Consider the following 26,852-nt stretch of genomic DNA (forward strand, 5'->3'; position numbering starts at 1 on the left):
ATCGTATTATAAAACTGCTGGCTTTGTTAATATTTTAAACAAATATAAAAGAAAGAGAGTTAGTTACATAGTGATTAAATAATCTTCATATTCTTGCTCAGATTCAAAATGAGAATTCTGAATGCTTCCCTTCAGCACGGGCCCTCTAGTCGTATTGCAAATGTTTAAGATCTGGCAGTTCCTCTTCCCCAACAAAGGTCCAGAAAACAAAATATTTTAACCTCAAATAATCTGAGCTAAACAAATCTAAGATTCTTCATGGCAGCAGACTGGCATAAGACATGCAGATTATTACCTCTGTACAATACATTACGTACCTCATCCTAAGAGGCAACCCCAGCTGCACGTATACTTCCAATTTGAACTTGCATTTAGACAGTGGATAATTCCACAATAAAGCAAACACCCTTGGGAAGTAGAACAAATAAATCAGGTTTCATAAATGCCATCACATTTCTACTGTGCAAGGTAAAAGCTGCAAACAGAACTAGCACAGCCCATGTAAATTTAAGACAGCAAGGCTGCACATCCATCATCAATCTTCTTCCAGTATCTCAAAAGCAGCTAGAACCTCATGTATCTTAATGGAGGGACTCTGTACAGACACAAATTCTTTGGCGTTTTAGCAGTTTAAGAAATACAGAGGTTATTCATATGCATAGCTATAAAAGTAGTATTTTTTATCTTATGGTTAAGACATGTCCTGATGGTTTTGGAGAAATACTTGAAAGCTGTATTTTCCACAGAATCATTATCACATGAAGAGACCACAAACAATTTTGCTTAAAATCAGCAAAAAGGTTAGGAAATCTGGATATTCATCTGCTACAGATTATTCTTTTAGAATCTGCAAAGGCCAGTCAAGGTCCTGCAAAAGCATGAAGGGTGCTAAAACCTCATCACACTCATCCCTCAGTGCAAGGGAGATGCCACTCCTCTATTTTTTTTGTTAAAAATCTCACAAAAAAACTTTATCAGAGATGAGGAAACACTTTCTCAGAATCTGCTCTCAACCTGTGGACTGAAGAACTGCTACTGCATGGCCAAGTACATGCCCACTGAGTACTTATCACTTGCTTATCCACCTGAACTTTTGTTTTCAAAGTACTTTTCTTCAAATGTACAAAATTACAAAATTAGATCCTTCCTTAATTCTACCATTTTATTCCTGATTTCAGATATCAAAGGTAAGGGGCTCCTTCTAGGCCAAGCCCAGGTTGTTTTCCGTAATATCTATTCAAATTCTTGCAACTCAGTAGCGGAAACAAGAGCTGCAAGATCTGTCATCCTGGTCCAGAAGACCCCAGGACCCTGACTCACCTCTCCCACCCCACTCATCCTCTGAGACAGAAACCCAATCCTACTCCACAGTGGTCACTGATCACACCCAGGAAAGTTGCAGCTCCATTTTTCTCCCTGCCTTCAGACCATTTGTTAACACAACACTGCCACAGTCCATACCTAGCCTAGCTGTAAAAGAAGATGCTTTCCCATGCAGAGATACACTGCCCAAGCTCTGAGCTCCTGAACTCTGCAGAGCTACCACACCACCTCCACCTCTTCTTTCACCTTCTCCTGAGGAGCAGTTTAGCTCCAGGTTCATCTCCCCTCCCTTCACAATGCATTTTTTCAGTGTACCCAACAACCACACATCTTAACCTAAATGATTCTATGATAAATAGGGAGTTTTCTTATGTATGTAGAAGTCTAGAGGGAAAAGAACTATTCAGAAAACTTCAATTGTCTGTCTGTAACCGAAGCCATTATAAATTTTTTTTAATTAATTTTTTTTTTATACTTCCCAAGAAGAAGACACTACCAGACCGTGCAATTATTTATGATCCTCACTTCACCTACCCCTAATCAGCAGTACTCTCTAACAGCACCATTGCAACAAATAATTATCACATCTTTGCTGCTTCCAAGGCAGCCATGAAAGGAAGACAGAGAAGTCTACTTATCACTCCCATTACAGACTCTTGTAGGAAAATTCAGATTAATATGACACTTCAAAATGAAAGGCTTATCCTCTGGAACTAAGAGCCAGAGGCAACCACCCAAAACAGGCTGTATGGCAAAAATATAGACATGGCAAACATTTTATCGTAAGACAAAAATACTAGCACACCAGGCAAATGGCAGAGACCAAAGATAGCACTCTTGGTCAGCACAGAACAAAGGAGATTCTGTGAGATGCATGAAGTATCTCCTTTTGGGGCTGGAGCCCATGATCTCTGCTAAAAAAAAGATACTGGCTGCCAATTGGTAAGACCAACATCCATGATTTTGCTTTCTTCTTCTCACTAAACTAATTTTATGTTTAAATCTAAATAAAAAACCAAAAGGCAACTACACTATTCTGGAACCAGAGCTGCACATGAAAGTATTAACTACAGTGGAGGTGGGAAGACACAGTCCACACCAGCAGCCTGTGCAATGCCTTGCATCCTCAGTTCATCTAAACACAGCAGCTCGGTGTCCACCCCACATAACCACAATTCCACAAGGATAAGGATCCATAGCAGAAGGAATTCAGTTTCAAAGAAAGCTGACAGACAAATGAAAAAAATAACTGAAACAAATCAGTATTTTGTTAGGAGGTGCTGCTACTCAGACCTTTGCAATTCATGTCCTGCTTTTCATTGTCCTGCTACTTGTCCATGGAAAAATTATTCTGGTGAAAGACAGAAGCATCTAGGTATTAACTGGCTACTCAGAGCGATCTGCTTCTATAAGTATTTCAGGCACACCAATGAATGGCTTATAAGTCAGTAAAGTTCAATGAAGAGCCAGATTTTTACAACCTCCTTGATACAGTGGCACAACAATCACTTTTTAATGACACAATGGACATATCTGGGCTGTAATTTGAAGGTCTTGTGAAGTGCCTATTGGCAAGTTGGTTGTTGCTGCACACTGTTGGGAGTACAACCCTGCCATACACAAATCCAAGCCGCTCTACTGTCATTAGGTTTCATCTGTAGTTTTCAAATTTCAGCCAGACTAAAAGTCTATTCGTAAGAATGAAGAAATTTTTCTGTTTCTGCTACAGTAGTCTGCAAATTACAGCTCTTCAGATTCCAGTGGTAATAAATGACATTTCCACTGTTATGTGGTTGGTTATTTTTAACAACCAAACAAAAAAAAAAATCCTTTGAAAATACTTTTAAAACAGAAAAATCAAAGAATACCCAAGATCTAGAGCTAACATACTACCTCAATGTCATTTGGCCAAAAGCAGTGCTCTCTGACAACATGTACCTTCTGTATAATCAGCAACCTCAAAAATTGTCCCTTATTCTCTCATGGGAAATCATGTACAGCAGTACATGCCCCCATTATTTACATATATTACTGTAATTTATAAATCCAGAATGAAATTACATTGAGAACTTTGGCATTTTTCTTTGTTGTTTTGCAACACTACTTTCACAGCCTCTTCTCTGTACTTGTCATAGGCTTCAGGTAGGAAGGAAACACTAACTCACCTTTGCTGCAGGGTATGAAAATAAATCAACACGTCTGTGACAAGATAACAAAAGATCACACCAAATTAAGTCCAAAGGCCAAAGCAGGACTCACTCAACCACATGACCTTAAAAACCTATAAAGCCTGAAGCCATGTAACCGGGTAAGAAGGGAAGGAAGAAGATGGAAGACAGTTAAAAGTGTGGTTGACCAGAAAAATGTAAGAGCGCAAGACTTTATGCAATATAGCATGCCTACCTCATTATGTAGATATAGTTTAATTAGGAACTTTGTAACTACTGTGGTGAAGGATCCAAAAGAGACTCAGGGCATGTATTTTAAGAAGATAATACCACATATTACATACATAAATAAAGTCTGTGGCATTTAGAAATTCCACATCATTGTTGACAGGAGTCAGAAGCCAAAGGCTTGCATGCCGGCTCTACGGCTCTCACCACCTGCCTGCGAATCTCTACCAACTGCTTCGGGTCAAAACAGTTGAAATAACACACAAACATTCAGCCAAAAACAACAACAAAATCACCACCCTCACATCTATTAAACTGAGAGAAGACAAGAGTTGTTTGTAAATTTCTAGTGAAAACTAATAGCATGACTGCCATGATAAAACTCCTGTAAAGGCCTGATACAGAACTAATCAAGAAGCTTGAAGTTCATTCAGTCCTGCTGTTTCACTCCTTGCCAAGTAAAATTCTGATTCATTACATCTATCTGTGGCACTCCTAAACTCTCTGTACCTCTCACTAAATATCAGTTTGATATAGACCTTGACGAAATAAGTGATTGTTTATCTGATGTAACTCAATCAATAAATATCCACAAACACAGACAAATTGGAACTAATCTGCTAACCACGTTATGAAGGGCCAGAAAGTGGTTTAGTGTAAAAAAAACAACCAACCACCAAAACTCAGAATTCCTGAAATAAACAAAAGCAGGGTCTTCTGCATGCATCGCAGAGCTTGGCCTGATCTCTGAGTGAGCAGCTTAACTTCTACAGTCACAACAGTCAGAAGTGACTGTTTTTGATAACATTACAGAACAGACACTATGCTCTTATCTTTTCCCTTTGACAACAGGTTATGCGGTTTATCTATAATGTATTAAAACATTTTCTTTTGTTTTCCAAAAACATTTCAGATCATCCATCTTCAAACACTGTGAAACAAGAATAGCACAAAAATCTTGCGCATTACCCAATCCATTCATTACTTTATGTAACTTAAACAGTTCTGCCTTCTCTATTTTCCAAGATAAATATTCCTCATCCCTTCAGTTTCTCTTTAAACAAGAGCTTTTGAGAGAGAATCAAAATTCTTGCAATCTCCTTTTAACTGATCTGTAGAAACTATGATATATCATATTAGAGATTAAGCAACCCAATAACTTACTGGACATCTACTGTATTTCCACCATTTTGCTTCTTTTACAACTCATACACCCTCAAGGAAAAATCTACAGACCCTCAAGGAAAAAAAAAAAGTAGATTAGATTTGACTGTTTGAAGCATGCAAGATGTATTTTCATAATGCCAATTACAATGTGCCAGTAGGTTCAAATTAAACAATCTGTTCCCCCACTTACACAGAACTGTAAAAGCTGAAATTACAAAAAATTCCAATTCCACTTGTGTTTGGGACCAATATCACTTCTCACAGTTCTTGACAATAGCTAGGAGAGCACCAGTTTGCTTAGTGTTGGTTTCCCACCAACAGTCTCACCACTCAAGTCTCTTTCCAAGAGATTAGGAAAAGCTTTCAGTAAAGCACTAGGGGACATTTCTAGAGTTCAAGACCTTCAGTTATGTAATTTTTTTGCTGTTTTAATTAAAAAGTTAGATACTGCCTAACAGGGACATTCAATAGTTTCTTATTCTCATCCAAACCACATCCGATAAACAGCAAAAATGATTCTTTGGAAACACTCCAAATTGCCACTGAAACAGTCAGCTTTGCTCCACGGAACAGGCTTCTCACTCAGATTTCTGACTGTGGCTGTATCATAAAAAGGGAGAGAAGAGCAAAGAAAGCAGTGGAAGACCAATCCCATTAAACTTGGGCACACAGCTTTGACGTTAGCACATGCTCAGCACATGGTGCCAGCCACAGGAGGGGCTGTACCCGGTGTGCTGCACAAGCTGGGCAGCCAGGCTTGCATGAGAGCCCCCAGCGTCCTGCCACCTCAGTCTGCCCATACCTGGCATTCGGCTCCTAGTGAGCTTCAAAGAAGAGAAAAAAAGTAAAAACCAATAAATCTGCATGCTAGTTCACCAAACAAAAACTGCTGGTATATTTTCCAAGCCCAGCATAAATCAAATAGGTAGGTTTAATATCTGGGTTGAATAGCATTCGTGAGGGAGCACGCAAATGGCACACAAAGCAGCTTTTATGCAGGAAATAACTGACATTTTTTGGACCAAAAAAAAAAGTAAACTATCCTACCAACACTAGAGATGAGCAACAGTTCCTTTATCTGAAGGCTGATGCTCAACATGCCATGCCTGTGCTCCCTTCCCAATGTCTGCCATTAAGAGTCAAATGCCTCCTTGTACACCTTTCTGCTATAAAAATAAACCCCATCAATTCACAGACTTTGTTCTAAGCAGGTTTTAGAGCCCATTGCAGGTACTGCACTGATGAGAAAGACACCATCATTCAATAAAAAGCCAGGAAGATTCAACCACATAGGCAGGCCACAAACCTAAAATAAAAAGGATTAAAATAAAAACTTGAAAATACCATTTTGCTGCAGGCAATGCACCAGATAGAGCTCAATTATGATGGCTGACATTGTCACTCAGCTGATTTGGTGTTCAGTTGGGTCAAGTTTGGCAGCTAATATGTGAGAAACCCCCATGGAGCTGTACCTGGTGATCCTCTGAGACGGACCAGTAGAGACCCCAAGCCTCACCCTGTGGCAAAGGGCACTTCAGGGCTGGACTGGCTTTTTTCTTGGAGCAAGGCACGAAACCCTGGTTACACTCTCATTTGGTCACGAGTGCACATACTGCAGGACATCTCTCCCTCATTAGAAGGATTCTCACTCCAAGATTCCTGAAGAACTGTCCTCCACAACATCCCTGTGTAGTTCCAATGATGCAATTAACTTCTAGAACTAGGATACACAGCTGCTATCTAGTTTTCAATTGCCTTACTGCACCTCAGAGGCAGCAGTAAAACCTTTAAAGCAGTAAAATAAAAAAAAAAAAGGAGATGAAGACTGCAGTTGTACTACAGACACTGCTCCTAGTATTCTTGAACTGGGTTTTATCACCAAGGGCCTTAGAAGATACATTTGCACAAACCCAGTTACTAAAATTCAGTTCTTTTTTGTGATCTTTCTATCCCTTAGACATCCATACTAGAAGATGTCATTTAAGAAAAAGCTGAACCAATATTGTTTACAAAATATTTGCAGTCCTGCAGCCCACTCTTGAAAGTACTCTAAAAATTACCATGTGTATCTTAAAATATTTGTGCTATTTAAATTAAGAATTAGAATCATGCAACAAAGTTTAAAGAACACTTGCAAGCTCACGGGAAACGTAAAAAAGAAGATTTGAGCTGTAGAGATACCAGAAACAGCTAAAAAAATGACTGACCCATCACTACTTACCATCTGAGGAATACTAAAACAATGCAAGAATATTATTTCAATATATGCATGTACTAATACACAAACACCGAATGCTGCTGCAGGTACTCCCCACCACAAGACGTAACATCCATACATTACCACAGCTTCAGGAAAACTAAATGTTGTTACACATTTGTTTCTTTGATTTAATTGATTCCCTCCGGATAAAGGGATGTAAATGAAACCTTCAATCCTAATTCCACCCTTGTAATTTAAGATCACATATGTACAAATATATTACAAGCTACAAAAGCATCTATGGATGCTTCTATTTCACATATTTTAGTGACTGTCCAAGAGCAATTACACAGCATATTTAGAAGAAAAAGTTTACAGAAATCAGGCAAATGGGAAGTATTATGGAAAGGGATTGGTAACAAAGCAGTAAATGAACAACAAAGCAAAGAAAAAATGAGACAATATACATTGCTCATCTTTTTTTTTACCCCAAACTTTAATCAAATACCATACCTTGATTTCCCCACTCACCAACAAGAGTGAGGATTTAAAACCACCTTTGAGTAACTACCCATTTTTAAAGCAAACAATTCCATTTTTTTCCTGAAATTTCTCAAAATGGCACTACCACCAGCATTTTTAAACACTCTCTCCCAGACAACATCAAGCAGACCGATGATTTCACTAGAAATGCTTCAGCAGTATGACATGCTGAATTCCCTACACGTTGCTGCAGTCCAACATGCTGAACAGCTGCAAAGAGCCTGACATAAACATTAGAAATGTAGCCATATCTTTCAGCACCTCGATTTATTTTTTGTATTATTATGTACAATCTCTGTATGAGCACAGAAACCAGAGCTGGCTGTATCAGCAGCATTGGCACTGGTGTACAAGGAGGCTTGAGGTAACAGCTTATCGCACGGAGAACTGGTTTTTTCCTCTTGCCCACCCAGAATAGAAAGAATTCATGCAAGATAAAGAATTTTTCCTATGAACAGCTGGAAGGATCCAAATACAAAAGTTATGGAAAAAGGTAGTTACCTGACTCCTACCATCAAACAAAATCCAGGCTGAAGTAACTGCAATTAATATCAGCATGTTATATCAGCATGTGTTTTAAGACACAGACAAGACAAGGTGCAACCATTTCTATTACAACTGTTCTCTAGATAATAGCCAGAGCACTTCCTTCTAGAATCAAAAGCTTATGTAAACCCAACCAGATCGTATTTTGGCCATGACTGACCACCGCCTGCTTTAAAAGTTTATTTATTCAACATAAAAATAGCCAGACTTTCAAAATGCACCTTATTTGAACGGCAGCATACAGAGCACCACTGCGGTGAGACTTTAACAGAAAGACTGGATGTAATTGAAAATTTAGGACCTGCTACAGGAACAACCCGTGCCTCTCCTGTTTCTCCCGCTCCCTACTTCCTATTGTTCCGCTGTTCAGCAAGTGATGCCGTGTCACGGACAAGAGAAACCTAAATGACAGTTTCATTAGGTCTTTCTCTAAAACGTTTATGCCAAGAAATTAATTTACTCAGGTCTATACCGAGAACGGGTCATACACAAAAAACGGTTTAAAGCATTCTAAAGCCCCGAAGGCACGAGAAGCAGCCAGCAAGACGACCCAAAATGGTGACTACAAGTAATAAATCATATCAAAAAAAGGGCATTGTTAAAAAACGACACCAAACAACAACAACAAAAAAAACCCGTCTATGAAGCCGATGGTCAGGCTGAACAGTTGTAAGCGGCCACTGATTCACTCACAACGAGAATCCATTAAGGAAAGGGTTTTCCTCGAGCACAAAATTTGTTTCTCCAAGCCCACCAGTACCGAAACACGACTCCGGCACTGCGCTGAGAGGCTGGGGACGCTCGGCGCGACCCACGGGGAACCAGGCGCCGGCCGGCCGGGATAACGCGGGGCTCACCGGGCGGGGATCGGCAGGGCCGGAGAAAGGACGGCATTAACGCGGGGAGCGGGGGGGCCACACGAGCCCATGGGGCAGCAGGCGGCAGGGGAAGGAGGGCGCGGGCGGGCCGGGGGTCCCGTGGGGAGCCGCGCCGCTCGCTCACTCACCCGTCCTTGCGCTTGGCTTTGTAGACGTGCCCGTAGGTGCCCCTGCCCACCTTGCAGCCCTCGTACTCGAAGAGGTCCTCCACCCGCTCGCGCTCCCCGGTCAGCTTCACCTTGAAGTCATAGTCCATCTTGGGCGCCCGCCGCGACCCGCCGCCGCCGCCGCCCCCGGCAGCCGCGCCCCGCCCCGCCGCACACACCGGGCGGCGGCAGCAGCAGCAGGAGGAGGAGAAGGAGGAGGAGGCCCCCGCGCCGCCCCGCGGAACATCCAGCGGCGGGGCTGCTCCCTTCGCTCCGAGCCCCGACCCCCGGCGCTCCCTCCCTGCCTCCCTCTCTTCGCTCCGCGCCAGGAGCGGCACCGCCGCCGGTCCCCGGGCGGGCTCTCGGGGCCGCGCCCGCGCGCGCTGCCGCAAACGGACGTCGCAAACCGCGGGCACCTCCCCGGCCGCGGGCAGCGCACCACGTGGAAGGGCCCGTCCCGGCGTGCCTTGCGAGCGCAGCCGCACGCCGGGAGGTGTAGTACAGGCGGAGGGAGGGAAGCCGAGCCGCACTGCATGCCGGGAGCTGTAGTTCTGGGCAGGGCACGAGGCGCGGGGGGCCCGCCATCAGCAGCGACCGCGACCAGCGAGGGGTCCCATCGCGGGGCCTTGGCTAAGGTGAATATTCCGGTCCCCGGCTCGATCCAGGCTGGAGAGGGCAAGCGCGGTTGGTTCGTGCTGCTGTGAGCATCTGTTAGCATCGTTGTAATTAAGATAATTCCACGACTGTGAACACGGACGAAATCACAGAATCACAGAATATTTTAAGTTGGAAGGGATCCATCAGGTTCATCAAGTCAAACTCCTGGCCCTACACAGGACCGTCCCCAAGAGTCACACCACGTACCTGAGAGCATTGTCTTGAGCTCTGTCAGGCTGGTGCAGTGACCACTTCCCTGGGGAGCCTGTTCCAGTGCCCAACCACCCTCTGGTGGTTGAAGCTCTGGGTGAAGAACTTTTTTCTAATAATCAGTAAACCTCCCCTAACACAAATTCAGGCCATTCCCTCGGGTCCTGTCACTGGTCACCACAGGGAAGAGATCAGTTCCTGCTCCCCTTTCTTCCTCCACGAGGAAGTTGTAACTGCAGTGAGGTTCCCCCTCAGTCTCCTCTGCTCCAGGCTGAACAGACCAAGTGACTTCAGCCACTCCTTCACCATCTTGGTTGTCCTGCTTTGGGCACTTACTAAGAGCTTAATGTCTTTCTTATACTGTGGTGCCCAAAGCTGCTCTCAAGACACGTCACAGTGCTGACAAACCTCTGTGTGGCTGCTGAGATCACTCGGGATGTAACACAAAAACTGTTATGTTTAGCAAGGCCCTTGTATGTGACCAGTAACTGGACATTTCCCGACTCCTCCCTTGGCTGACAGAGTTACCCACCCAACACAAAGCCGGTAATTTCCTAGAACAAACAGCTTGGAACTAAACTAAAGCTACAGCAATCTTTCTACTTACAGCCCAGCTTTGGCATTTTAAATTGTCATGTATGCTTCACGTTGCATGCCAAGAATGCAGCACATTGAGTAAACAAGTGGGCACTCAAATCCCCTAACTTAGAGACATCATAGAATGTGGGGGCTCCTAAAAGAAGAAGCAACATATTCTGGAATGGTCTGAAATCATCTCCGTTTTCATTTACAAATCTCCATTTTCATTTACACATTAGCACTGATCCCTGAAAATTTGGGATAGGGTTCTACCTGCCTCTCAAGCTGGAATCACTCAATCAGACTCGTGTCAGATGCCCACAGTCGGACTTTCAGTATGTTGCTATGCAGTTGTTAGGGATATTATGTACGTTAAATAAAGCAAAGGCATGTGTTACAAAAAATAAGTGCAATTGAGAGAAGCAGCAAAATTACACTTTATTTGCCCAGCACTCAACTAAATTTTAGAAGAACATTCCCCAGCACATCACGGCATCAATCAAACAGAAACAGGTCAGGGCAGCCCAGCAGCCCATAAAGATCAAACAGTCTGGAGGATGCCATCCACCTCACAAAGTTCATCCACCTCAGCCCCATCTCTGCTTTCAGGGATGCCTGGCTTTGGGGACTTTCAGGGACAGTAAGGGACCAAGCTTGCATGGCCAAACCCACCATGTACAGCACCTCCTGCCTGCTCACTACCCTCAGTCCTATCAGCAAGGGTAGTAGCAATATCCACACTTCTGTAACTTTATACTCTTCTTTGCATTATTTATCACTTTTTCGTGGAGGCAATGAACATCCAAACTCCTCCACACAGATCCAATCATTGCATGGTAACTAATGGCTGGGATTAGTCCGTCCTGAGCTGAAACATTGCAGGGTGTGGAAGACAAACAAGGTCTGCTTAGAAAGAAAAGAGATCATGAAGGAAAACAAGAATAGACAATCCAGATTCGTTTTGTGACGACCTGTGCTATGTTTCCCATTTGCATAAAACACTTGGAAAGAATTCCATACTTTGACACACTCTGAGAAGTCAAAACCACAACTGAGATAGCTTCTTTTCCAGATTGTTGGTCCTTTTGTAAGAATATTTACAAGTTTTCTTCAAATGTTTCTTTCCTTAGTTTTACATACCATTTGAATTGTATGCCTTCCAGAATGAGTGTAGCTGTAAATCTGCTGCACCTTCACACCGTTTCCACTTCAGGTACTTGTATTGACTCCAGTGTTTGATTTTACCGATTCAGACATATGGTCCCTGACTCAAGAGAAATTTGAAATAGAAAGCACGCTTTGGCTCTTTTTGTAATGAGAAATAAATATTGACATTTCAAGGTCAATTTTTAGCTCTGTTTCATGGAAAGTTGCATACTTTCTGTACTTTATTTTAAGAATCTGTCACAATGTAATATAATTCCAAGGAAAAGTTTCATTTTGGGGTCTGCTCTTCAAAAGACAAACAAAACCAGGATCTGGTATTCTTGACTCTCAGGTCCCCATCCTCACAGTGGCCCTTTCAATTTATAGGATTTCTTATCTCTTACTGCCTGTTTTTCATTCCCTTCTTTCATGGTCTCCCAGGAATCAGTTTTAAAGTATATGCTTAACACATCCTGCTGAAGTTGGATTTTTGGAGCTTTCCTCTTTCTCTTTTTTCCCCTGACATTCATGGTTTGCTTTATCATATCCTTCTGATCCAAGTTTGTGTAATTTCTAATATGTCCAGAATACACACCCTTTTGACTTTTTTTTTTGTTTGACATTACCACACCTGTGAAGGATAGCTGAGTTCTCCACAGGAAAGCCGCTGTTGCCATGTCAGCACTGGTAATGTGCAGTGTGTTGGAGAGAGTTACCAAACTGAGCTGTGACCAGACAGGATAGTAGTCAAGGAAGGCTGACATCATTAAACATTTCTGAATGTATTTCAGGGAATTGTCTTTCAGGTGAAAGCCTGGATTGTCTGGGAAGAAGGTTGGATTGTCACAATAAGCAGATGCAGTCATTTGGGCTATGGGAGCATCAATACTGAAAGCAAAGCTAGTTTTGGTAGGTGTTTGCATGCTTGTGGCAATGCTGTTGGTGCTAGAGTCAGAGTTTCTGAAGCAAAACTTATAGCTGGGGAATGTACAACAAACTACTTGCTCTTTGTTTTGCAGTCTCCAAAAATAGAATAAAAATACAGAGAAGTACATTTTTTATATTTTTGCTTTCTTTGTATTTTATAAGTAGATAACCTACAACACTCAATCACATCCCCATGCCATTAGAGTGTCTGCTCATTCCACTTACTAATTTGCCAAATTTGAATATACTTTTGCTTTTCAGAAAACTTTTCATGCAACAGTAGCTACCTGCTAAAATTTTCCCATACCCCCAAAGGGACATTCTTTAGTGGTGTGACTGAGGTGTTCCCAGCTTGGTATTGACTGAAAAAGTGCCAGTCCTGTTAAGTGCTATACATCTTCCATTTTTTGTTTAGTCCAGGAAAAGCTGAAGGCAAGTGGTGGCGCTTTTTTCTTTTCTGTATGTAAAGAAAAACTGTCATACTTGCACAGTCTGAGTATTTTTCAGAAACCTTGCAGTTTTTTACCTGCAGATGAGTGAGCTGAGTACTAGCAGCACTTAAAAACGCAATTTACTTAATGCCAGTAAGTAGAGTACTGATTCTACAAACAGTGTAAAGCAATGTGTTGGGTTTGGTGTTTTTTTAAATTATTTTCCATTCAACTATATTTTACTATAAAGTTTATCAACTTGATCTAACAAAGCATCCTAGATTCTGGCTGGAGTGCAAGCGCTTTGGATCCAGGTGCTTTATAGGAGAGTTGTGCTTGCATTCAGTGAAACATCTGTTTGCCAGACTTGGGACCACCTACAGTAACAATCAGCCTGCGTTATGATCCTGACAGAGATTCAGTTGTCACCATCCCTGGAGGTATTTAAAAAGACATGCAGATGTGGCACTTGGGGACACGGTTTAGTGTTGGACTTGGTAGTGCTGGGTTAATGGTTCAGACTGGATTTTATAAGTCTTTTCCAAACTAAGTGATTCTAGGATTCTGCCTCTTCAAACCTTGAAAATTCAGACTATGAACTCATGGTTACTTTTCTTACTGAGGAGAGCCTTGCCTGAGGGGAAAGAAACCCTGCAATTAAATATTAGTTTGTATTCGTTCATATAATCATAGAAATATTCAGGTTGGAAGGGACCTCTGGATGATATCTAGGACAATATCCTGCTCAGAGAAGAGCTACTCCTAAATTCAGGTTGCTTGAGGGTTTGTCCACTCAAGCATCTATGGAGGGAGATTCCACAGCCTCTCTGGACCTGACTATCCTCCAGGTGAAATTTTCTGTCCTTCTCTCAATACAAATCCTGCCTCTGTCTTTCCAGTAAATTCCTTGTCAGTACTGGCAGGCTGCCCATTCTTCCAGCTTCAAGACGCCCTAGGGCCCACAGCCTCTCTCACATGGAAAGTGCTCCAGCCCCTCAGTGCTCTCAGCAGAATTCACTCCAATTTGTCAGGAATTTTCCATATCAGGATTGTTCTACTGGAGACCCCCAAACTGGGCATCATATTCCACATGCAGGCAAACAAGAGCCATGTAAAGGGAAGTAATCACTTCCCAGTCATGTCCTGATAATCATTTTTCTGTGTTTACAGGATCACAGAATGGGCCAGGTTGGACGGGACCACAGTGGGTCATCTTGTCCAACCTCCTGGCTCAAGCAGGGTCCCCTAGAGCACGTTAACCAAGGTTGTGTCCCAACAGCTTTTTGAATATCTCCAGGGAAGGAGACTCCACAACATCTCTCAGCAGTCTGTTCCAGTGCTCAGTCATCTGCACAGTGAAGAAGTTCTTGTTCATGTTCAGGTGGAATGTCCTGTGCATCGGTTTCTGCCCATCGCCCTTGTCCTATTGCTCAGCACCACCAAAAAGAGCCTGGCCCCATCCTTTTGACACATTATATACATTGATAAGATCCTTTCTCAGCCTTCTCTTCTCCAAGCTAATGGCTGCTGGGGTGAAATCTTGATCCTCTTTAACCACTGCCACCAGGATGCTCCAACATTTCCAGCAGAGACAGTCAGTAAAGCTCCCATTCAGGATTGTCCCAGGGGGCTGGTCACTCCTAGATGGAGGACTGCATTTGTCGTCATTGAACTTCATGAGGTTGCTGATGTCCCATTCCTCCAGCCTGTCCAAGTTCCTCTCAAGCAAATCAACTTCATGTCACCGTTTTGGTGTCACCTGGACATACTAAGATCCAATTTTAAAAGCCCGATTATGCGGCCCTGCCTTACTTATATCAAACAATAAAATATAATAGAACAGAGCTACTTTCTAAAGAACTTAAAAGACTGAACAATCACATTAAATCCAGGTTCTCAGATTCTTTGTTATTACAAAACTTAATAATTGCCTGAGGTTTGCTGCCCTCCACAGGCTATTTTTGTTATAGTTGCAAAGAGAGTATTTCAGTGTGGAAAGCATTGCTACAATGCAATAATATTCTAGGAAAGATCTACTCCTGTCATTTTGTATTAACAACACAGCATAAAATGAACAAGTACTTTACTTAGTTATAGCGTGCTGTTGTGAAATATCACTATGAACAGGACATGAACGCCAAATTCTGCATTGGAGAACAGGTCAGTGGAAAATAAACTAATTCAGTGCCAGGTTTTGGTATGGAAATACACGTTTATTCACCCATCTAAATAATAACTTCCTTCTGGATGAACAGTCTGTATGTGGGCTTGATACTAGAGAAGATGTAGTGTTTGATTGGGGAACAATGATTACTAAAAGCAGACCATATGAGGAAAATATTTAAAAAACGGGACCAAAAATAGTTGTGGGAAGAAACTGAATTTTCAAGGGATCCATGCACTACTATATATATATATCTATATCTATATACATATACATATGTACACACACATATATATATATATACTCTGACTTCTATTATGAAAGTAAAATTGATCTTCAGGAAGGACATATTTTAACTGCCTCAGGCAAGGTGAATCAGAATACTAATTATTTATACTCTGGCAAGGCACATGAAAAACAAAGAGGTTACCATTTTCTGAATGCAGTGGGCAAGGAGTAGTTCCTGATCTGGCTTCGTTGATAAGAATGCATCCCAGCCGTGAGTTTGTCTCATGGAAACCATCTAATGGCAGAACAGGAATGTAAACTACCACCAAATCTAAACATAACACTTGTGTAAACTCTTTCCCTTAAGCAGAATAAAGAAATCCTGGGTGTGGTGTGAAAGTATCTTCCCTAGGAAGCGGCCCTGAGCCCTTCCTACCACCTCATTCATTACTGGGGTCGTGTTCCTTTGTATCGAAACCAGTTGCACGGAAAATACCCAAACTCTGTTTATTTCTGCAAGCCTGTTGGAACACAAGGGCAGTTTGGATATGAGAGGGATGAGGTGCTTTTCCATAGAAGAACCCTTCTGGCGCAATCCCTTCATTTTGCCGGTTCGGAGAGTTTGTGCAAGATGTGAAATGCGCTCCGCTGTCACAGCGTGGCAGCTTCCAGCGCGTGTAGAGACAGATCTGCACAGGCAACTGCGGGACAGCGAGTTTGTGGGTGCCCTCAGTGCATCCGCAACTAGAACGCGCAAAATTCTGTGAGAGGTTCCGCACCTCGCGTGGGAGAACTTCTGCCTAAGGCTCTCCAAATGGAAATTACTAAAATCACGGCTTGAGACAGGTGACGGCACCGAGCAATTATTTTCTGAACGTTTTAGAAAAAGTTCAGTGGGAGATTCCTGCAGAAGGAAACGTAAACAGAAAGAAAAGAAAAGAAAAGAAAAGAAAGGAAAAGAAAAGAAAAGAGAAGAAAAGAAAAGGAGGCAAGGTCACGGGAAAAGGAAAAGCGTCCCATTTAACGCCGCAGGAGGCCTGGCAAGGAAGCAGCAGAGAGAACACCAACTCTAAAATGTCATTCCTTATGTAAGTTATTACACGGTGCCAACACGCGTGCGCGCGAGGGGGCGGGGCTCCAGGTGGGGCCCGCCCCTCACTCGCGAGCGGAACCTGCGCCGGCAGCGCTGGCAGCCACCCGGACCGCAATCCGTGCTGGAGCCGGCACCCGGACCGCAATTGGAGCTGGAGCGCGCCTTGCTCGCACACCCAGGGTCGGTGTCCCGGCGGAGGCGGCTCCTGCTGCCGCCGGGAGGGACGGGGCGCAGAGCGCGGCGCGGGGCTGAGCCGGCCGGTCAGCAGGCAGGGACGGGCTTTCGGGTCTCCCCGGCTGCGCTCTCGGCAGGCTTCCCCCCACCGGGGCAGGCGGCGGCACGGGTGCCTCCCCGGTTTGCCGCAGCGGGTGACGCGGCCCGCCGCGGGCAGGGCAGCCGTGGGCTCGGGCAGGGCGCGGGTCCGGCCGGAGCGGTCGGTGTCGGGGCCGGGCCGGGCAGCCCGGGGGGAGCGGCGCAGGAGGGCACGAGCTGCCACGCGCTGCTGCGATTGGTCGGCGGCCGCGGGCCGGCCGGGGGATTGGGCGGGAGCCCCGTCAGTCACGGCGCTCCCGTCCCCCCGGCAACAGGCGGGGGGGCCGGGCAGGACCGGGCCCAAGGGCTCGCGGAGTCCCCGGAGCCCTCGTGGCTCCGCGGCCCGGGGGCACGGCCCGACCCCTGCCCTGCCCTGGGCGGGGCCTGGCGCGGCGCTGGCGTCTGCAGGCCCTGCTGCCGGCCGGGGCCGGGGGTGGGGGTGGGGCGGGCGGACAGTCTCAGGCCCTCGGCTTGGGTCGCTCTGGGTGTCCCGGGGGCTGTGTCTTCACTACCTTCTGACTCTCCCTTTTTCTCTCCTTCCGCCCTCCTTCCCCAGGCTTCGTGCGTGGGGGGCTTCTGGGTTTGGTTTGGGGGTTGTTTTTATTTTTTTTTTTATTCCCGAAGTCGGTGAGATCATCCTGCCTGGAGGCTGCGGTGTGACAGAAATGCTAAATAGCCCTTTGGCTCGAGGAGGCTTCCTCAGTTTAACTCCGTAGTCGCCTTGCAATCAGGTGGTAGTCTTTCAGAAAATGAGTACCTAATTGAACCGGGGGTAGTACTTCAGGGATACAGGCTAAAACCTAAAAGCATAAGGTATATATTAAAAAAACAGTCGTAAACTTCAAGGAATAGTCCAGAGTAACCATGAATGGAGAACTAATGGAGTAAATCTTAGGTTGAAAATTCTAGAAAACGTAAGCTGTTGGCATGTGGCCCCTACCTCTTTGCAAACGAAGAGTAATCCGAGTCATAAGTGGATTTCGATTTCAGTTTTTTGCATCTTAGTAGTTAATACCCTTCATCTTTTAAATACTCTGAAATATTCTAGTGCAAAGTACCTCATTTTTGATGCAGTTAATACCCTTCAACTTTCACAACTCTAAAACATTTTAGGTGTCAAAGTACTTCGTTTTGATGGCATTTGATAAGTAGGGATAGTAGTTGTCATGCGTGGAGTTATGTTAAACAGATGGGACAACCGAGCACTTCACACTTCTTACTGTTTCTAAGTGAGTCATTTAAGGAGTGTGACTAATCATCCTACCATACAGTTGTCAACAAAAGAGTATTTTTTTTCCCTAACTACCTACAAAATCAAAGAGATTTCCAGATTTTCTGTGGATGATAGCTGAAAACTAAAGAACCTCTCTTTTGAACAACACTTTAAATTTAGGTTGAGGGGGACTACATGTGGTGGACTTCTTAAGAATATGTATCGCATTTTTTTTCTGTGCAGCAATACACTGATGTACCTGGGAAGTCGGTTAACTTGGTATGGTCATTGTCGAGCCAGCAGCCACATGTTGTTTTAAGGCATTTGTCTAAATAACAACCTCAAGTGAAACTGAATTGATTTTAACAATCCCCTCCCCGCTGCACCTGTGTCAAGTTGTAAGTCACCTGGGAGAGAGGAACTTCAGTATTCAGTGCAGTATGGATTGGGGATTTTCATGGTAATAGTCATGATGGGTGTAGTCAAGGTAATGAACGTGCTAACTGAGGGGCTGGGGGTTGGGTGGGAACTGCTTTTGTTATGAGGAAACGGGGGTAGTAAGAGGAAGAGCTGGATGAGAAATTTGTGTTTAGAAGTGTGATATGAGAAGTGATCTGATTTGAACATAGCCCTTGTGGGAAATCGAAGTCAGCAGTTATCTACAGCTTGTGAGACTGAGCAAAGAGGGCAACAGTGATTAAAAAAAAAAAATTACGGGAATGGAAAATGTCTTGAAGGGAAGATACTCAGATTTAATTTATTTTGAGTTAGAGCGGGGAGAAAAGATTTTAAATGCATCAAAATGTAGTTTTGGACACAGGAGGAAGATGATTGATTTGGAAGAAGTGCTTAGAAGTGCAGCTACCTGGGGCAGGGGCTGGTGGGGGGAAGTAACATGAGGTGTGGAAATAATGAAACCAAGGATACATCAGAATGGATCCCACAAAGAACATAAGAAAGGTATATTAAATGTATGCCAGTTTCTGCTGTTGACAAATACATTTTCTCATTTTTGGTATCTGTTTGCAGTATTGATAAAGATTGGCTTTTTTTTTCTGTATTTCTAATAGTTGATTTGGTCTGTTTGTTGTCTCATTACCTGTCTTGTGAAGACTAATTACTGATCAGGAGTGTGCTTAGAATGCTGTTTTCTGTGTTTTCCCCATAATTTAAACTTGAAGTGACTTTTATGTGTATGTGAATTGACAAAAAGCAAACAAAAAAGAAAGGCATTTACCCAAGTGCAAGCAGAATGATGCAGTGTGATTTGAGCTTTTTAGAGAAGTGGTCTCTTTTGTCAGGTGTCTGCCTCAGCAGGTGCCTTTTGTTAAACAGGCAGCTCAATTGAAAGGAGACTTTATCGTCTTCCAAATAGAGAGTGGAAGAACAGGTTTCCTTCAGAAAATAGAAAAGTTGAGGAGTGGTCTGAGCACTGATTTGCCCTGGATTGATTCCTAACCAGAGAGAGGTGGTAATGACACAGAAAGCAATGGAGATGATGCCTCTTTGACACTGGAAGGTTATTCTTGCCTTCTAACAGTGTGGTCCTACTGGTTCAGTATTTGGTAAGTGATGAAGAACTGTGGCTAAAGCATGGCCCATCCCTTTTACACCCCTTTTCTGGAGATGGGTATCCCTTTGCTAGCTAGTCCTTGGATTAGAGAATGCAAGGAAAATATGCAAATAATGTAAGAATGTCAGAAGAGTCATTCCACCAAAAATAAATCTGTAGGCTGTATGCTATGTGGGGGATATTACTGATGGAAATACTAAATACAGTCTTATGTTGGGGTTGTCACAAGTTTACAGTGGGTAATTGCAGTCCAATAATCAGAGAACCATGTTTTTAACTATACTTCAGCTTTTAAAATACTCCACACTGCTGTTGTATTTTACTTGGGAGAAAGGACATAAATTTTATGTTCATTCCTTTAACTTTCTAGAATATCCTTATTTAGCTAAAAAAAAAAAACCTGTCATTACATTTTTATTTTAAAGTTGCCATACCAACCAGTATGGCCTTTCAGTGAGGAAGGGGGCTTGAAACTATTTTTCAGCAAGCTAGAAGTATTTATATGTTTGCATAATAAACTACACTGGTGTCTTGGCAAATAATGTGGAGCTTGGTTCACCTTAATCATCTTTAGCTATTAATAAACTAATTCATTTGAAAATGCTGGGAACGTTTTACTGTAAATTAGGTAAATTCTTCCTGTAATTCCTGTGCAGTCTAATCTTCTGGTTTTGTCCAGGACAGCTTGGCATTATCATTATGGATCGCTCCCGACACCGTGCAGGAAATGGCAATGAGCAGGCGCCTTCACGAGAGCGCAGCCACGGCGAAGGTGAGAGACAGCGGCAGCTGGAGCGCCTCAGCAGGGAGGAGGCCTATTACCAGTTCATTAACGAACTCAACGAGGAGGACTACAGGTTAATGAGGGACCGAAACCTGCTTGGCACTCCTGGTAAGATATGCATACCTTCAGTAGAAGAGGCGTAAGGTGGAGCAACACACCTGCTGTTAGGCACCAGGTGTGGTAGTGTGACTCAAGCAGCCTGACTTCTGTGGCTTTGCAGAAAGGAAAAAATCCTCCATATGGAACAACAGTATAACACTTCACCTTTATACAAAGATGCTGCATTTGAGTGTCTAAACCCAGATAATTAACATTCGGTACACTACAGTATGTCTGTTGATATGTGGCAATTTTGGGGCCCTCTGAATTGTTACTGGAAGCTGGCATACTCTTGACATATTCAGCATGTTTTTCTTCCACCCCACTACCTACTTCCTCTGATACCTGCATTATAATCTCACATTAGTGCTGTTTTCTTTCTGGTTTCATCAGTTTTATCTGTCCTCTGAAGATTTTCATTCAAGATAGAAAATGTTATTTCTGCATGGCTGTGTTGAGGCAGTAATAGTGTCTTATCTAACAGTGTTATCAAAATGTAAATTAATTCAGGAGAAATAACAGCAGAAGAGTTGCAGCAACGTTTGGAGGGGGCTAAGGAGCGTCTGACATCACAGTCTGATCTGGATAACAGAGAAGGTGAAGGTAGAACGGGTGGAGGTAAACATTCTTCATTCATATATGTAGACACATAGTATATGGTGCATAAATACAGTTCTGTAAAGATATTTGAGAGACTCATTTCTCTTGCTTTTTTTCAATGTGTCTCTGGGTATTGTTTAAAAGTAAGAGAGATTTCCTAATGCTACCAAGCCAAACTTGAAATACTTGATGAAAACTTGTTTATGTTAATCACAAATTACTTGCTCTTTTTTCCCTCATTTTGCTTTGTTAGTAAATGTAATAGCACAAAAAATACTAATATTTCAGTTCTTAGAGGTTTTTATCATGTGTTAGAGCAGTTGGAAAGGAAGTTAATTGGAAAACAGTTAATCTCTTCACTGTTTTGCCACTTTTGTTGTTTCTTTTCCATTTGTTTTAGTCAAGCGAGGCTTGTGTTTTTTGCATTTAATGTCTTCAATTCCCCAGAAATACTGGCTTAATCATTTGGCCAGTTCTAGTCAGATTTAGGAGAAGAATTGGCAGCTCAGAAATAAAGGTACCAAAGTTCTTGGAGGTTTCCTGGACATTGAGAGATGATGGAGTAGGGAGAACTTAATCTGATCCCTTCAAGGGAAAATCTTCACTGTGGTCATGACAACTGGCCTGATTTATACACATAGTTAGCCCTAACCACAACTTGTATCTGTTCCTGAGCTTGTAGTTAGTGGAGGTTTGAAAATGGAGCTGTGGGTATTGTAATAGGAAAAGAGTATATTTGCGCAAAAGGAGAAAATCTGTTCAAACCATGCATCCTACCTGGACACATTCCTGTGTAAGCTGCTCTAGGTGACCCTGCCTTGGCAGCAGAGTTGAACTAGATTATTTCCAGAGGTCCCTTCCAACCTTAATGATTCTGTGATCATTTATTCTACTGCTTGTAGATACAATTCTTTAAAATGTTTTCCAAAAGAAGACAAGACTTATTATTCTTTTCCCTGCTGTATCAAAATGAGTAGTTAAAATATTCCCTAGCTGATAACTTCAGCAAGGGGCAGGTATTCGACAAATACAACTATCTTTGGACCACTTGAATCGGAACACTGGCTCGTAAGAGGCCATCTGGGCATATTCATTTCTCTGTGAGTCTGCTGGTGAGACAAAAATTCTAGGTTGAACTGGTGAGTTTTGCTGACATCTTTTCATAGAGAATATTTTTGTACATGAGCATAGCAAGGTAGGTGCCCTGCTACTGTATCATGTCTGAAATTGGAGCCCAGCAAGTGAAGAGGATTTGGAGTAGAGAATTTGGAGTGCATTGTGCCATGCACCTGTATGAATATTTGCAATTCTTTGTTTCTCTCAGATTCTGAAGTTCTTGGGGAAAACTCAAATGGCGACTCTTTGCTTGAATGGCTTAACACATTTCGTCGCACGGGAAATGCCACTCGCAGTGGACAGAGTGGGAACCAAACCTGGAGAGCTGTGAGTCGAACGAATCCAAACAGTGGGGAGTTTCGCTTTAGTCTTGAAATCAATATAAATCATGATCATAATAGTTTTGAAACAGCTGGGGAGGAGTACGTTGATATAGATGCTACCAGACTGTACGTAGAAAGAAGGCGTCAGCTAGTTGCCAGTTCAGTAGCCCCACGAACAAGGAGCATGGCTGCGAGAGAGGCAAACAACGAAGCTGCAAGGACCAGGCTTTTAAGACGTGCCATGGCACTAAGGTCAGAAATAGTCTCTCATGCAGTCTCGCGGAGGCTCAGGAGCAGAACGAGGGAGCTGGCAGGCCAGACAAATAATAGTACACAAAATAATTTTGCGGCTGCTGGTGACCCAAGAGAAACAGCAGAAAGAGGTGCTTCTGCAGGAGTTAGAAGGGGTAGAGCTAGAACTAATGTCCGGATGAATACAAACCAAAGACTAGAAATTTTGCGGCTGAGGTCTACCTTAAGTAGTCGAAGCCGCTCCCCACTGCAAAGGCAAGATGATACTGCTCATTCTGAGGAACGTGGTCAGAGGCAGGATAGAAATGCACAGCGGGTTAACAGAAGTAGGAGACAAACAGCTCAGGCTTCTCCACAGCCTACTGAAGAGCAAGCAAGAGGTAACGCTCAGGCTCCTCAGCCTTCCTTAGCCCCGTCCTTAGGAATAACTTCGGAAGAGGAAGAATCTAGTAGGCCAGTAGCTGCTGTCAGAAGGCACCCGACAATTACACTAGATCTTCAGGTGAGAAGAATTCGTCCGGGAGAAAACAGAGACCGGGACAGCATTGCCAGTAGAACTCGTTCTAGAGTAGGAATGTCAGAAAACACTGTTACCTTTGAAAGTGACAGTGGGGGATTTCGGCGCACGATATCACGATCAGAACGCGCGGGTATTCGGACCTACGTTAGCACTATACGGATACCTCTTCGTCGGATTTCAGAAACTGGGCTTGGGGAACCTTCATCAGTGGCTCTTCGATCAATCCTTAGACAGATAATGACAGGCTTTGGAGAACTGAGTTCTTTAATGGAAACTGAATCTAATTCGGAAGTACAAAGAGGCAGTCATCACTTAGCAGATGCACAGAATAACTCAAGCTCAGCAAACAGCAGTGTCCCAAGTGAGGTTTCGTCTAGAAATGGACATGCAGTGGAAGGCAGGAGGGGAAGAAATGGACAGAGGGGTGGTAGTCAACGCTCTGGGCGCAATCATGAGAACCAAGATAACAGGCAGTCTCAAGATGCAAACAACCTAGTGGAGAACGGAACACTGCCCATCCTTCGACTCGCCCATTTCTTCCTGCTGAATGAAGATGATGATGATGATCGCTTAAGAGGTTTAACCAAAGAGCAGATTGACAGTCTTTCTACACGGAACTATGGGGATATTCACACTGAAAGCGAACGGAGTAAAACGTGCAGTGTTTGCATTAATGAATATGCAACAGGGAATAAACTAAGGCAGTTACCTTGTATGCATGAGTTTCATATTCATTGTATTGATCGCTGGCTTTCTGAAAACTCCACTTGCCCAATTTGTCGGCAGCCAGTTTTGGGGTCTAATGCCACAGATAATGGCTAGAATTGTTTGTACTGATCAGTACTCAAGGATCTGCTCCTGCTCTGTTTGTAATGAGTCAGATGAAATGCATTGACTTAGATAGGGGTCCATTTGGGGGGGGAGTTTTGTTAAATGTCTTTAAAAATTATAGGAAACTTATCTAAATCTAACAGTGTAAATACTATTTTTTCCAAGTGCAGGTCTAGGAGGACACATAGAACCAAATGATATTGGTAAAGTTTATATTTTTTTAGGCAATTTTGTTATGCTAAGCACTTTTGTAAATACAGAAATGCAATAGTTAATCAGTCCTGCTTAATGTATGTTTTTTAACATTGTAATGGACTCGCTTTATTTAGATTACAAATTGTTTCACACAGACCCACCACTGTGTTGAAAAATTAGTGGCTAAATAGCCATTTGTTAGCTTTTTGTTCTAAGAACAATTTCTTTTACAGAGAGTCTCTTGCTGGACATGTTTGCTGAAGATATTTAAGTTACTTGAAGTGCTCATTTTAATAGACTTTTTTTTTTAAAACATTGAAATATCCTTTCCAAAAACTTGCCAATTTGGTTCTATTTAAAAAATTCTATGGCAATTTTTGCATGTGGGTTTACACAGTTCTTAACATTGACGAGTTCTTATTCAGAAGTGGATGAGTTAGTGGCATTATGAAATGTACATAATTAAATGCTGTCTTGGACAATCTTTGTCTTTTCAATGCAGACAGCAGTCAAATTGGTAATTCCAAGAGGGTGTGTCTTACTTGCTCAAAGAATAAATGAGCGCTGAGGAAGCCTTTTTACTCTTCCAAATTACTCAGTTGATATTCCTGGGGTTTTAACTGCCTTCGTTTAAAGAGGGGAAACATTTCCTTGACCATGATATTGTCTATAATATGCATGTTTTGGCATCCTACTCAGAAGAACAAAACAAAGGCTTGAAGTGCTTTTGTACAGAAATTTAAGGTACACATATAGTATTAGTCCTCTTGAAACATGCCTGAGGACTAAATGGCAAAAGACACTAAAAAGGACAAAATAAGCTTCCCTGAAAGTCCCCAGTATCTGTATAATTAGATATTAAACTTTATACCAATGACTTACACCAAAATAAAGTTGCAAGATAAATAATTGAGGCTTTGTGTGAATTACTGTTGAGCCATATCCTGTAGATTAATAAGACTTACTGTTCTTGATGTTCAGTCTCAGTTTTCACTTTATTCTTTCCCCACTTTTCCCCAGCTCTGTTCCTGGCCTGTTAGTTGTTATGGTACATAAAAGCCCAGCACAAAGTGCTCCAGGGGTTTCTGGGAGAAACTGAACGTTACAAAGCTCATCTTCTGAGCAACCTGCACCTCAGTCCCTAGAGAAAGGCAGAATTGTGCAATTATCTGGTGCGTGTATATTCTGAGCAGTAAAAAGAGTACTTGATGTGCACAGGTTCTACTGACTTTCTCTGCCTGTAGATGGCCAGAGGTGACTGGTTTCTACTGACTTTCTCTGCCTGTAGGTGGCCTTGACAAATGTGCTTCTGAGCCAGGTGCTTTACTTAGAACATCTGCTCATTACATACTTCATCCTTCAAGGGTAGCTATAAAATCCAGTGTGGGCTATTGGATGTCTACTTCAGTTCTGCAAGTGAAAAACTTGGGTCATAAATTTCACAGAAGGGCGTTTTTTCATTCCTTAAAGTAGTTCTAAGAAACTATTATGAGATTTAGATGATTTAAGGATATGATTAAGATCTCTTCTGATGTAATTTGTGCTGTTAACTACTGCAAACATTGCTGACCCCTCCCTTGAGTGCTTCCTTAGCTGCAATAAAGAGTGAGGAGATTTAAATGTGATTATCAGAGCTAGCTTATTTTTTTACTTTTTTTTCCTGTTACTTCTGTTACCTCCTGAGGCTGACAATATATAAATATATGTATATATGCCTTCTGCTGCTTCCTTGTTTCTTTATGACTTTCTTTTATATTTGAAATCTGCCTGATTGAAAAGACACATATGTAGAAACCTGCCTTTGGCTCACTATTGCCTTGCTGGTCAGGTTCTTCAAGGTCAGTTTTGGCTTTAATCCTTACAACTGCTACGCTAATGCACTAGAGGTAAAGGGAGGTTCCTTGTGCCTTCTTTCATTCAAGTGGGATTTTGCTGCAAGAGCACAATTTGGTACATGGTTCAAGATATGAGATCATCTATGATCAGGTATGTTTAACTGAGCTGCGAGCAGAATATGCCAAAGTACAGTGAGAGCTTTCTGTAGAAACAGTAGGCTATGGGATAAGAAACATGAAGCCTCCACTACAATACTCCTGTCCTACCACATGGAAGCTCTCAAGTATTTCCCCTCCATTTGAGAAGCACGTAATTTGTTACTCAGCTTTCTCAAGAAATTGCATTGATGGGACCAGTTAAATCTTAGTGATTCCGTTTGGTATTGGCTTTTGTTACCTCAATTTCTGTGATAAAATTTCAGTTCTCTGCCACCCCCACCCTCCAAACACTTTTTTTGCCTTGTCCTTTGGTGACATTAAGAAAAGTAATTTATTTATATGGAATTTAATAGAAAAATGTGGGCAGAATTTTTACAAATAAGTTTATTTAAAATGAAATATTAAA

The 26,852-nt window shown here is 42.7% G+C and overlaps 2 protein-coding genes across 12 annotated transcripts in view; one reads left to right on the forward strand and one right to left on the reverse strand.

The window, feature by feature from the left end:
* The window catches only part of CDK8 (cyclin dependent kinase 8), a 75,153-nt gene extending 65,668 nt beyond the window's left edge, over positions 1 to 9,485 (reverse strand). Inside the window, exon 1 of one of the 4 annotated variants that reach the window (XM_042014163.1) lies at positions 9,182 to 9,485. In XM_042014163.1, coding sequence (XP_041870097.1) covers positions 9,182 to 9,309 — 128 coding nt within the window. In that variant the 5' untranslated portion in view covers positions 9,310 to 9,485. The remainder of the gene's footprint in view (positions 1 to 9,181) is intronic. The other 3 variants (XM_042014162.1, XM_042014161.1, XM_042014166.1) reach the window with 3 other exon arrangements.
* Positions 9,486 to 16,706: 7,221 nt separating this feature from the next.
* RNF6 (ring finger protein 6) lies at positions 16,707 to 25,361 on the forward strand. 8 transcript variants are annotated; one of them, XM_042014160.1, is made up of 4 exons: positions 16,707 to 16,814; positions 20,417 to 20,624; positions 21,126 to 21,233; positions 22,540 to 25,361. In XM_042014160.1, the coding sequence occupies exons 2-4, from the start codon at positions 20,432 to 20,434 to the stop codon at positions 24,246 to 24,248; spliced, it is 2,010 nt and encodes a 669-aa protein (XP_041870094.1). In that variant the 5' UTR covers positions 16,707 to 16,814; positions 20,417 to 20,431; the 3' UTR covers positions 24,249 to 25,361. The 8 variants fall into 8 exon arrangements, with proteins under 8 accessions (XP_041870094.1, XP_041870089.1, XP_041870093.1 ...); XM_042014155.1 differs by having other exon boundaries at positions 16,708 to 16,814; positions 20,412 to 20,624; XM_042014159.1 differs by lacking the exon at positions 16,707 to 16,814 and adding an exon at positions 16,873 to 16,894 and having other exon boundaries at positions 20,412 to 20,624.
* The last annotated feature ends 1,491 nt before the right edge of the window (positions 25,362 to 26,852 follow it).

This window comes from Corvus kubaryi, unplaced genomic scaffold, assembly GCF_017639235.1.
Source record: "Corvus kubaryi isolate FWS band 111438036 unplaced genomic scaffold, C.kubaryi_AGA036_p1.0 split1-65, whole genome shotgun sequence".
Lineage (NCBI taxonomy): Eukaryota > Metazoa > Chordata > Aves > Passeriformes > Corvidae > Corvus > Corvus kubaryi.

Excerpts from the sequence above, each read along its gene's own strand:
- RNF6 (XM_042014152.1), top strand. The coding sequence starts at position 19,071 with ATGAAACCAAGGATACATCAGAATGGATCCCACAAAGAACATAAGAAA. Across the intron at positions 19,120-20,411 it reads CCACAAAGAACATAAGAAAG|GACAGCTTGGCATTATCATT; the intron begins GTATATTAAATG and ends GGTTTTGTCCAG. Across the intron at positions 20,625-21,125 it reads AAACCTGCTTGGCACTCCTG|GAGAAATAACAGCAGAAGAG; the intron begins GTAAGATATGCA and ends AAATTAATTCAG.